Source organism: Frankliniella occidentalis, unplaced genomic scaffold (assembly GCF_000697945.3).
Source record: "Frankliniella occidentalis isolate FOCC.00 unplaced genomic scaffold, Focc_3.1 Scaffold86, whole genome shotgun sequence".
Taxonomy (NCBI): domain Eukaryota; kingdom Metazoa; phylum Arthropoda; class Insecta; order Thysanoptera; family Thripidae; genus Frankliniella; species Frankliniella occidentalis.
In genome coordinates, this window is record NW_026267215.1 from 56,077 (window position 1) to 68,315 (window position 12,239).

Sequence of the window (12,239 nt, forward strand, 5' to 3'; positions counted from 1 at the left end):
GTTTCCCTAAATATCATGCAGACAGGATTCTTAGGTTTATGTACCTAAGGGCTACTGAAGTAGTTCCATCAAAACGGAGATATTTATACATTTTTTGCTTCAAAAACTCCTCTAGAATATCTAAAACAATCAAAAACTGGGAAAACATAAGGACTTTATGTCCTTCCTCAAAAAGTTTTGGTAGCAGTTTCTCAATTTGCCTGAATTTTCCTGATTCTCCAATGAAACTTGGAGAAAGACGCAAATTGTCGCATGTCTGTAACAGAAATGTGTCTCGTTAACAAAGTTGTACATTTCGTTTTAGAAAAGCAACTGGAATGTAACACAAAATTATGAAAACCTTGTTTTCTAAGCAAATTTTGTGTAATTCAAAATCCGACATAACACAGAGCTCTTCGAAGCTATACAAAGGTTTCATATCATTCAGCAATAGTTTTTCCATTTTTTCCAGAATTTTATCCTGTAGGAAAAGAATAGGAGGTCATACACTTGCCAACAGAAACGCATTTGGCATTTTGAAAGACTTTGTTGCTACCTCAAAATGGTATCTTAAAAGCAAAGGGTGATTGGCCAGCCTTCGAAGTTTCATGTACATTCCCGTCTGTCGAACAGATTTCACACTGTCATCACCATCACACTCCTGAAAAATTGATGTTGACAGTATCACGAAATACATTTTCTGTTGTAGACGAAGTAAAAAGTATGCCTGCCTAATAAATATTACTTACATCTTTATCCTCTTTGGAAAACTTTGCTGCGAGTTCGTTGTATTTTTTTTCTTGATCCTCAGTCATAAAACACTGAATTGTTTCACATGTTTTCTGGGGTATGTCTTTCAGTACATCGGACTTGAGGCGACGAAGCACAAATGGTTTGAGGATCTCCTTTGAAAGAAATATTTGAGTGCGCTCAAATTTTGATAAAGTACTTTCTGAATCATTTTCGTTGCGTTGCGTTTTCTGTTGTAAACATCAAATGCGAAGGAACTGCAATAGTGGAACTACTTGCACATGATAAAACTGGAAAAAGTAATACTCACCGAAGCAAACAGCAGTTTAAGTGTCTCATGCTTTCCTTCAAACATCTTAGGCATTAAAAAAGCCAAAAGGGACACAAGCTCCAATAAATTATTTTGTATAGGAGTTCCTGTTACTAATACTCGATTAGAAGCCAAAGAACAGACAAAATACAGATAATTATAGACAGTCTGTAGGGTCCCAACATTTTTCCACATTTTTCTGGAAGTGTTTTTGGACATTTTTGTCAGTGGGCTTGCTTTCGGGATGCGCAAACATGCTGCAGGACGCCCGCCTCACAAGGGATTAAGGAATAGGTCATTGACAGCTATGCACTGTAAAAGATAATCACGGTCGGCCATACGGGAAAATTCCGTTTGGCCGAGCAGTGTTCAACAGGGAAGTGTTGGACGGCGCCGTCCAACACTTCCCTGTTGAACACTTACAAGTGCACAACTGGCCGGTTGAACACTTAGAAGTGCACAACTGGCAGGTTGAACACTTGCAAGTGCTCAACTGTCGTGTCGAGCACTTGCAAGTGTTTATCTAGTAGTTGAACACTTGCAAGTGTTGAACAGTTGAACACTTAGTTTAACAGTGTACCCGAATCATTCGTGTAATAATGAAAAATATTTTAACCGATTTTAAAAGTGCATACAGCTTTGTTAAGCCACGGTTTGCCAGAAGTTGGCTCTGAGGATCAGAAAGTCGGCCTTCCAAATCAACGTTTTTCCAGTCGTGAGAACCTTCTCGAAATTTGTGCTGAATTCGTAGTAACTAGGGAAAAATAGGGGTTTTCAAATCTGCCCGGGAAAGTTTTCAGCGATTTTTCTATCCCGAAAACCCCAAAGCTTTTGTAATGTAAAAAAAACCTTTCGTAGAACACAATCTCCTATGACTAAACTTTTTTGCCAACGGCCGTCTTGACTAGCTCCGCTATAACTGCCACTTAAATGATAGAAAATAACTACATTCTTGCTGTACTCTGAAAATTAAACTGTAGGATTGTCTCACTATTTCAACAGTAGGACTGTCCCACTGTTTCCACAGTAGGAACTTTTGTCGTACTGTTGCAGCAGTGCGCAGTCCTACCCAGGTAGCAAAATCGAGCAAACTGCATTGAAACCGCAATATATGTCCCATCTTAAACGCGCATTAGGCGCATGTATGCGCATTTTAGGCGCGTACACGCATTTTAGGCGCTTTTTAGATGGGACATAAAATGCGGATTTTATGCAGCTCTGCTACTTGGGTACTTTTATACTTTTAGAGTACGAACATCTGATTGCACGGTCCGTTCCCTCACGGAATTTTTTAAACTTACATGTATGTTGATAAGATGTCCATATCTTTGGGAGGTCATATTCTTCACCATGTGAGCTTCATCAAATACTGCATAGTGTAATGGCAGGGTTCTAAACATGGATCGTCCCTCTGGGCAAGTTGCTACCGTTGAATAGCTAGAAAAAAATATGTAATTCAAGCCAGTAACAAGCTTAAACAATTTAATTTTGGGGAAAATACTTACGTAGTAAGAACCACTTCTGTGTCACCGTACCCATCGTTAAACCATTCCTGTCTCAGACGTTTCCGCTGAACTTTATCCCCGGAGTATAACCTCACTTTTATATTGGGGCTAAACTTACTGAATTCATTTTGCCAATTTTCTGTAGGAAAAATATTTAAGTTTGTAGCAGAGCCACACCAAAATTGACAGATGATGCAACAAAAGTTTGTACCGTAAGTAGAAGCAGGGACAACAATGAGATGAGGTTTCCCTAGAGCAGATTTTTGTTTTTCTTTTAAATAAGAAAGAAATGCTATGATTTGCAATGTTTTACCCAGACCCATCTCATCAGCCAGCATACCATTAACTTGAACAGTGTCCAATGCAAGTAGCCAGTTTAGACCAGCTAATTGGTAATCAGCTAATTTTAATCTGTAAACATTAAATTATTTTAAGAACAAGAATTTGTAAAGTGAGCACTAAGAATAAGTTATGCTTCATGAGACATACATACTCATTTGACATTATACTTGGTTTTGATTGGACATTAGAGAGACCAGCAGCTATGGCTGCTTCCATTTGACTAGAAAGCTCTCTACACTGCTTTATAAGTTCAGAAGCTAGTTCTCTAGTTTGCACAAGTTTCTGAGCAGACTTTAGAACTTCATCACCAGGTCCACCTTTTCTTTGAAATTTCTCAACCATATCCGTCCAATCACGAAATGGTCGATTTTCTAGAATTAATTTTGCCTTTTTGACAGAGCATGGCATTGTTTGTAACTCTGCCAAGTCAGATTGAGAGAGGAACTCAAATACTTCCTTCTTGTCCTCGGTAAGCTCATTTGAGATTAAAGCTGAATCAGCACCACTGATGAAAGTTAGAATGAACAGAATTTTTAAAAAAGGTATTTAATTACAAAATTTTCGCAACTTGCAAAGAATGTCTTTGCAATACAAAGACCCAAAATTCTTTGCAAGGTTGCAAAGAATATACTTTGCAAGCATTTTACAGTGCGGAACCAGAAAAAGTTATTTTAAGACTTCCCCAGACAGGATTTGATTCCGGGGCCTACCCGGGAGGTACCAGGGAGGTACCCGGGAGGTACCCGGGAGGTACCCGGGAGGTACCCGGGAGAATCCGGGAGACTACCCGAGGGTTACCCGGGAGCCTGACCGTAGCCACTAAGGAAGCACCCGAGGGAAGACTGATGAAATGTATAAGGCCGGGGCGGGTGCCGGTGCCGGGGCAGGCAGCGATCATGGCGCCTGCGTACCCACACAGCCGAAAAAACAGAGAAGGGTACCCCCTATGCGAATTCGAGGCCGGATACCCGGGGGCGAGCCGGGGCTGTGCCGGGGCTGACCCGGTAGACAGTTAGGCATTTATAATTCAACTATACATCAAAAGATGTATATAAAACTATACATTTATTTTACCAGTGACTCTAGGATCCCGCCTTAACCTTAAGGACTTCCTTAGATCACAGTTTACCCCATTTTAACATTTTGTTGTTCATTCAATTTCAAAGTTGGATCACTTACTGTCATAAAAATTGGGAACTTCATGTTTAGGTGGGTCCCTTTTAAACTAACTCATGCCATCAAAAAGTCCCGGGAAATTTTGGTTTAGAAGGAAACGACGTCTTTATATATTTGGGTGAATTTACAAAGATTAGCTTGATGTGTATGATTTACCAAGATTCGCATGATTCCGGAGGCCACACTGTAAAAAATCAGCTCTGGGTAACGGAGCCTTTACGGTGCTCCGTACCCCCCTTTTTGGAGTGCTATTTGTAGGGGTACGGAGATTTACCGTACCAAGCTACCGTACCAGCCAATTTTATATGGGCTTGTATAGGGAGTAGGTACGGAACGCCGTACCTGACTCCGTACTGAAAACGGAAGCCGGCGGAGAATAATTAGCAGTAACTTTTCCGTTCCTGGTTCCGTAACCACATTATTTTTCCGTATGGGCGACCGTGATTTTTTTTTACAGTGCAGGGGAGCGATAAAAACTTTCCGAAACTTGCGAACTAACCTTTGGACTTATGACTTATCATTTTGGCTTGAACCAAAGAAAACTTTCAACATAAGCCATAGCCATACGAATACAAAAACATTTCTAGTTCATATAAATTAATTCAAGACATAACTTCTCTCTCCGAAATTGAATGAAGAACAATATGTTAAAATCCATGGGGTAACTGTGATATAAGGCCTTAACCATACCTTTCCAGTACTTTTCTCTTTTTCAAGCAACTGCCATCATATTCATCACATTCACCGCCTTTGTTGCATGAAGCAATCTCTCTTTTCTGGGTTTTACCTGTACACAAACAGAAAAAAAACTGTGAACTTATCTTTTTTTTCATCAAAACCTGAAAGACTTCTGTTGATTTACTATCTTAGAGGATGGTCACTGCATTAGAAAAACAATAGGAAAAGAAAGAAAGAGAAAGTATGAACACAAAATGTATTTTGTGCTAAGTGGAAACTCGTTCTTTAACCACACTGATAAAAGAAAGCACAGAGAAAACCACAGAAAAACTCTGGTCAATTTCATACCCAGAGCTTCTGTACTTTTCCTGTGGTGTATCACAGGAAAAATACAGAAAATTCTGTACTTTTCTGTGTTTTTCACAGAAAAAGTTCAGAGAAGTCTTTACTTTTCTAGACTTTTCTGTGATTTTCACTGGATCAGCACAGAAAAGTCTGTGCTCTTTCTGTGAAAACCACAGAAAGGTACAGACACTTCTGTACTTTTTCTGTGCTAAACCACAGAATTTTTTACAGTGCAAATCACCCATAATCTTTGAGGTCAATAGAATTTAACCTTTCATCTCAGAGTAACGACATAGTGTGTCTTTGAGTAGTGCGAGTTTCCGCGCGCACGCCCTAGTTACTTAGTCCGCCCAGAGATGGCAGCACGGTCGGGGGCGACACCATAACCTCTTCGATCCACCTTCACGGGACTTATGAATTTTTTGATGAAACCATTAAGTAAACTCTAAAAAATGCTACGAAAGTGATAAGAAACATCTTAATAAAACCTTTTCATTAATAGCTGATGACTGCAGACATGTACCTATGGTAAACTGCCGTTGTTTTGAACTATGTTTTCCAGCATGCCCAAGTAAACTGTGGGCAGTGACTTAGAATGAAAACGCGAAAAATTTGTTAAGAGAGCTCGAAATTTTACTATTAAACGTGAAAAAAAGTTCATACTTGGTATCGAGACCAGTGCTTCCGTTGAAGAATGGCACTAATGTCATATCTGTAGGTGTTGTGTACTCTGAGATGAAAGTGGGGTCAAAAAAAGTGTGACACCGTACCGCCGACAATACTCGTTCAGACTACCACCAAAGAGGTATGGGTGGGTGGTAAAGAACGAGTAAAAATGGACAGAGACGCACTGTAAAAAATTCTGTGGTTTAGCACAGAAAAAGTACAGAAGTGTCTGTACCTTTCTGTGGTTTTCACAGAAAGAGCACAGAATTTTCTGTGCAGATCCATTGAAAACCACAGAAAAGTCTAGAAAAGTAAAGACTTCTCTGAACTTTTTCTGTGAAAAACACAAAAAAGTACAGAATTTTCTGTACTTTTTCTGTAATACACCACAGGGAAAGTACAGAAACTCTGGGTATGAAATTGACCAGAGTTTTTCTGTGGTTTTTACTGTGGTTTATTTTATCAGTGCAGAACGACCCCTGTAAAAAAGAATCCGGGCGAATCTGGGTGAACGCGGGCATTACACGTACCCCGTACGTCGCTATAACCCTTACATGAACATGAACATGTACGGGCATTGCGCGGGCTTCGCACGTGCCCCGTGCGTGCTTGACGCGGGCGGATCTGGGCCCCACCCGGGCTTTGTGCGGGCTTCGCGCGGGCCAGGCAGATCTCCAGGCCGACCCCCGTGGCCCAGGCCGCGCCCGCGTGTAGCCCGCGCACGGGCGCCCTGATTCCATAGTTCGCCTAGTTTAATCGCCCACGGGCGCGTTGTTCATTACTCCAGCGACCAGGAAAGCCACCAAGGCCCCTTGTGCGTATGCTACACTGTAAGAAAAAACCACAATTTAACAACGGTTTTAAACCGTTATTTCTTAACACAATAATAAAAATCTGTTTAAAAATTTGTACCCCTATTGTACCCCAATGAATATAAATCCGGGGGAAAGCCGGGGCAGACCCGGTGCCAAGACGGCCACAATAAGGTTTGAAATTTCTCTAAAAAGTTTATTTTTGTCTTTAAATGTCTTTGAAAAAGTTTAAAACTACTTGAGATTTGTTAAAAAGTCTTAATACATCTTAAAATTTCTTCAAAAAGTTTAAAACTTCTTCAAAAAGCTTAAAACTCCTTCAAAAATCGTTAAATAGTTTAGAGGTAGTACGGTAAATTAACACGGTACAATATCGAAAACCGTAAACTGTTAACTGTAAACCGTATACTGTGGCTGTCGCTGCCGCAGCCGCAGCGGGGCTCCCCACCCCACCCCACCGTGAGCGTATACGAAAGAGGAGGAGGGCTAGGGGTCTGGGTAGGCAACCCGACCGCACGCCTGTCTGGTGGTAGCATACGCACAAGGGGCCTTGGTGGCTTTCCTGGTCGCTGGAGTAATGAACAACGCGCCCGCGGGCGATTAAACTAGGCGAACTATGGGCTCATGCCCAAGCGCGGGCGACACGCGGGCGCTGCCCGGGCGGGGCGCCCGTGCGCGGGCGACGCGCGGGCGCGGCCTGGGCCGCGGGGGTCGGCCTGGAGATCTGCCTGGCCCGCGCGAAGCCCGCACAAAGCCCGGGTGGGGCCCAGATCCGCCCGCGTGCGTGGAACAAGCGCACTTGTCGTTGGGCCCGTCCGCACGCCCGGCGAGAGTCACCTTCACTGTAGGGGATTTTTTCGTAATTTTACGAAAAAACACCTGTTAAATTTCCAACACGAACTTTTCGTTATTTGCAACAAAAACGAACAGTTCGTAAAATGACGAACAGTTCGTAGCCTTGTCTGGATATGTGAATTGGCCTTGTCATTGGTCATTTTGTACAGCTGCAAACGGTTTTACAAGGAAAGGAATTGCATTTGGGGGTTAAAGTACCAACGAACAGTTCGTTTTTTCCTTACGAACAGTTCGTAATCTGGATTTTACGACATTGTTCGTCAAATGCAAAATACGAACTGTTCGTAGGCAAATTTAATCGTAAAATGACGAAATCTTTTAACAGTGTTTGGGACGAGGCACACCTCTGGGACGAGTGATGCGCTGCACCAACGCCAATGTTACCCCCGGCACGCCCAGGGTTCGGGTCGTGCGCAACACGATGTCCAGAGTCGTCGCGGCACGCCTGTGGCTCGAGTCGTGCGCCAGTGCCGCCTGCAACACGCCGTGGCGTCGGGGCGGGCGTAGCGCGCACGCACTAGACTTTGCGGGCCGTCCCCGTGCGGTACCGTCACGCGGAAGTCACGCCGTGTCGTCCTTGTACCGCCCGGGGCGCGGCGCGTGCGTGGCACGCACGTATACGAGTCGTGGCGGGCTCTCCTCGTGTTGGGGCGTGACGTGCTGGGCGCGGCGTGTCGTGGCACGCTTGCATGCACGAGTTGACATGCACGCTGGACTTACCTGACTTGACCGGAGTCGTGGCGGGCGCAGCACGCGCCGTGTACGAGTCGTTTTCGACATTTGCGTCCTGTCCACTGCCTTGACGTCTTTGGTTAATGTTCATTTCTGTTTTACAGTCACTTGGAAATTATTTTGACCACCCTCTACCTCACGGTTAATATTCACCTGTACACAGTAAAAAAAGTTTCTTTTAATACCAGGTAGTTTCTTGTATTTCAAGAAACATCGGACGACTTCAAGGCGTTTCCTTGTAAATGTGGCATGTTACAAGATCCTTTCTTGGAAAATCGCGCTTCCACGACATAGTCTTGTAATACAAGAGATGCATTCCCAGACGAGCGTCTGCCGCACCCACCTCAATACTTTGGGGCTTCGTAGCAAGTGATTGAATGACGTGTAGGTAAGCCCGAATGTGTTTACATCAGTTTTACAGCTGCGGAATACGTCCTGCAAAGTTTCACGCGTGTCCGGTGAGTATAAATTTAAGTGATTTGTAGAATGGTTTACGTGTTCAAGGGGGGTGCGGGTGAGGGTATGTGGGTTCAGGATACAGTTGAATATCAAACTTTGACTAGTTTCAGATTTGTCTTGACAAAAGAAATCGACGGTGTTTTATGGTCGAAGACGATCAGAACAGGCGCGGCGGAACGTTTTTTTGCCAGGGGGGGGCAAGCCGGGGGCGCCTTCGGCGCCCCCCCAATCGTCGATTTGGCGCCCCCCTACCCCTGGAGGGCGCCCCCATCCGGCATGTCGGCGCCCCCTTTGCCCCGAAGGGCGCCCCCATCCGGCATGTCGGCGCCCCCTTCCGGCCGGAAAGCGCCCCCATCCAGCATGTCGGCGCCCCCTCCGGGCCGGATGGCGCCCCCTAGCCTATGACCCCACGTTCCACCGCGCAACTGCGCCCCTAGAAATTTGTAAATGTTTCCTGTGTGCCAATTGTAGGTGCCGGCGAACGCCTTTCTGGCGCCCCCTCGAACCTGACAGCGCTCCCTCGGGGCCTCTGGGGCCCCGGGAAATGCCCCCCTCCCCCCCATCCCATGTTCGAGCGCCCCGAAATGCAGTTCATGTGTCCCGTGTGCGCACTTTATGACGTGGCATCGGTTAACGAAAAGGCGCCTTCGGCGCCTAGGCCAGTTCACCAGGGCCCGGCAGCGAGGGCGCCTTCGGCGCCCTCGCAATCAAATTTTCGGTGAAAGCCAGCGGGCGCCTGGCGGCGCCCCTCTCGGGGCGCCTTCGGCGCATTGCCCCCCCCCCCGTTCCGCCGCGCCTGGTCTGATGTGTCGGGCCCGAGCAGGCCCCCGCGGGGTGCCGTGGTGGCCGCCCGGCCAGCTCCCTGAGTCGCGAATGCGACGCAAGGGCTTTATTCCAGCAGGCGCTGGCGTGACGCTAGTTCCTCCTTGTGAGCGCGAGAATTTAAGTTTGCATGTCTAACAACTTGGTTTATCAGTGTATCCATAAAAATTTATTTGGGGTAGAGACGCGAGCCCCGTCGAGGCACTGCCCGTGATGGGAGCGCGGCCGCGGCGTGTTGGCCGTGGCTGATGCACCCGTCCGTCCTGGCCGATGCACTTGCGCGCCTGCGCCACCGCTCTGGCGGGCCCCGCCGAGGCGCTGCCCGCCGGGGCGAGAGCGCGGCCGCGGGTCGAGTCTAACTCGCGTAGCTGCTGAACACTCACCTATTGCCTCGCATACCACCCTGGGCCACCTGCAATGTCGGTTGCGCGCGGTGGTGCTTTGGCCCCGGAACTCCCGTGGAACGATTCGTGCATTGCCACCTCCCCCCTCCCCCCCCTCCCCTCCTCCCCTCATACCTCTCCTTATCACCACACTCACCACAAGCCCCTCACTGTCAGTAAACAAACATGTTGACTACAACAAAAGAATAGCAGATCATCTATGTTTGAACAAAGTAGGCTGAGATCTTCTATAACCTGTTATGTATCACAAGTTGAAACAAATTAAGTCAGATTTCTTGCAGGTGACCCACACTGTGTAGATATGAATACTTGTTGATTCGATATTACTTGGTTGTGCCCAGGCACTCTTGCGACATAAGCCATTTAATTTCTTGGGGCAGAAAACTAATGCGTCTCTACCCCAAATAAATTTATATGGATAGAGACAATGGAATGTTAATGGTTTTTGTAACAGATTAACATTCAAATAAAATCCATGAAGTCTACTTTATGAAACAATCCTTAATCAGATTCAAATATCACGCGTCTCAGTGATTCATTTATTCAATCTTTTTGTTGAGTATGTTATCTGATAATATAAGTTCGGTGTCTTTAACAGTTTATTTAGATTTTAATGTGTGTAATATGAATCCAGGTAGAGCTTTTTATAATACAAGAATTTTGTGTCTTGTACAGATTTATAGGAACCTGTCCTACTATTAGTTACGATTATGATTCTAGTATTGTTCCGTTCTTTGGAGCTTCATATCTTTTGAGAAAATAGGTTGTCTGTTCTCTACTTCTTTTGACAAGTTCTTTTGAATGCTTAGCACTTCTAGAACTCCTAGTACTGTAACAACACTATATTTGAACTGAAATTTGTAAAAAGTTTAAAATATTTTTTCTTAAAAGTTATAAAATTTGAAATTATATTACAGTTTTGGGTTCTGATCAGAAAGTGGGAAAGGAAACTTTTTCAATTACTTTGCCATTTTTATCTAGTCAAAGTTCGATATTCAACTGTATCCTGAACCGCACCCCCCTTCAACACGTAAACCATTCTACAAATCACTTCGATTTCTACTCACCGGACACGCGTGAAACTTTGCAGGACGCACTATCTGTACTGTAAAACCCTACTCCACTCCCTATATAAACTCACCTTAAAATACCAGAAAATTCGTTACTGAGTGGAATGAACAAAATGTGCCTTCCAGAAAAATATACTTTTTGAAAATGCACCCTCTGTTTGAATTATTCAATCTATTTGGTCATAAGGAGAACCTTCTTGCTAAAACTTATGGCTACTGAGCTTTCAGTGTATTCACAAAACTAAGGAAATAAAAGGAATATAACCTTAAATCTTACTGTACCTTGAGCACTTGCTGTGGATGATTTCAGAAAACGGACAAATAACAAAAGCACTACTGCGCATGCGCTGGTGTCCTAGCCGGGACCCACGGAGAGAAACGCGAACTTCAGATTGCGTCGGAGACATTCTCATACCTTCCCCACGCCTTCCCTCCCCGCCGCCCGCCGCCCCTCCCCCCTGCTCCTCAGTGCGCACCAGTGCGCACTCATGAAAAATTCTACGTTCGACGACGCCAAGCCAGTTCGCGTTTCTCTCCCCTCTAGGACTCTAGGACCCACTGCTCCACTGCCAGTTAGTTGACATTGGCAGCACTTATTTGGCGGGTAAACGTCCAACGCGTCCAACCTCCGCCATATCATTGTCAGCTCGCAAAAGTGTCAAGTCATCGGCCAGCCCAAGTCATCACGCCATACAGTTTTGAGTGCAAGCTTGGTGCAAGCCAACCCTATTCAAGTCACAAGTGAACGCAAGTGAATCTTTCTACGATGGTGCCGGCCAGAAATAGAAAAAAGAAGAAATGCGGGATGAACTGCGCTGGTAAGTATTCATTCGTAGGTTAAGGTTATTAGGCTCCTTCTCTCACTCTGAATTATTATCTTTTCACTCTCCACCCATTATAAACAGACCTTAACTAGTATTTAATGTTTTAAATAAGAGAATTATTTTAACCCTGGGTCAGATTGCGGCTCGAATCGCGTCGTGCATCAAATATTTCCACTTCACCCTAGTCCATAGTTGTTTCTGTAAATATCTGACCGAGGTTACCTCAAGGGAAATGTTCTGGTTCTATTATACTTCTTAAAACATCAAGAATTGTTAACCTTATATTGTTTTAAAAGAAGTATAACAGAATGCAATCTTTTTGATTCCATAGTTGAGGTAGCCGTTGTCAGAAATTAATTGCAACAACTTCAGTCTGTGGTGGACGAGAAATATCGTAGCTGGCTCTGGCTATTACAGTTAACAATCCAACAAGACTAATGTGTATCTCTGGTTTTCTATCCACTAGTAGATATTTTTCTGAGCTTCATTACTCACTAAAAGTAAGACTGT

General features: G+C 44.7%; 1 protein-coding gene across 1 annotated transcript in view; it reads right to left on the minus strand.

Moving 5' to 3' along the window:
- Positions 1-12,239, minus strand: part of LOC113215302 (SWI/SNF-related matrix-associated actin-dependent regulator of chromatin subfamily A containing DEAD/H box 1 homolog) — a 39,835-nt gene that overhangs the window by 8,551 nt on the left and 19,045 nt on the right. Inside the window, exons 3-13 of the mRNA XM_052269222.1 lie at positions 8,139-8,303; positions 4,753-4,849; positions 3,038-3,391; positions 2,545-2,955; positions 2,281-2,476; positions 1,988-2,159; positions 1,040-1,311; positions 729-959; positions 536-640; positions 341-460; positions 45-256 (exon numbers count right to left, since the gene is read on the minus strand). Of these exons, the coding sequence (XP_052125182.1) occupies positions 45-256; positions 341-460; positions 536-640; positions 729-959; positions 1,040-1,311; positions 1,988-2,159; positions 2,281-2,476; positions 2,545-2,955; positions 3,038-3,391; positions 4,753-4,849; positions 8,139-8,241 (2,273 nt within the window). The 5' untranslated portion in view covers positions 8,242-8,303. The remainder of the gene's footprint in view (positions 1-44; positions 257-340; positions 461-535; positions 641-728; positions 960-1,039; positions 1,312-1,987; positions 2,160-2,280; positions 2,477-2,544; positions 2,956-3,037; positions 3,392-4,752; positions 4,850-8,138; positions 8,304-12,239) is intronic.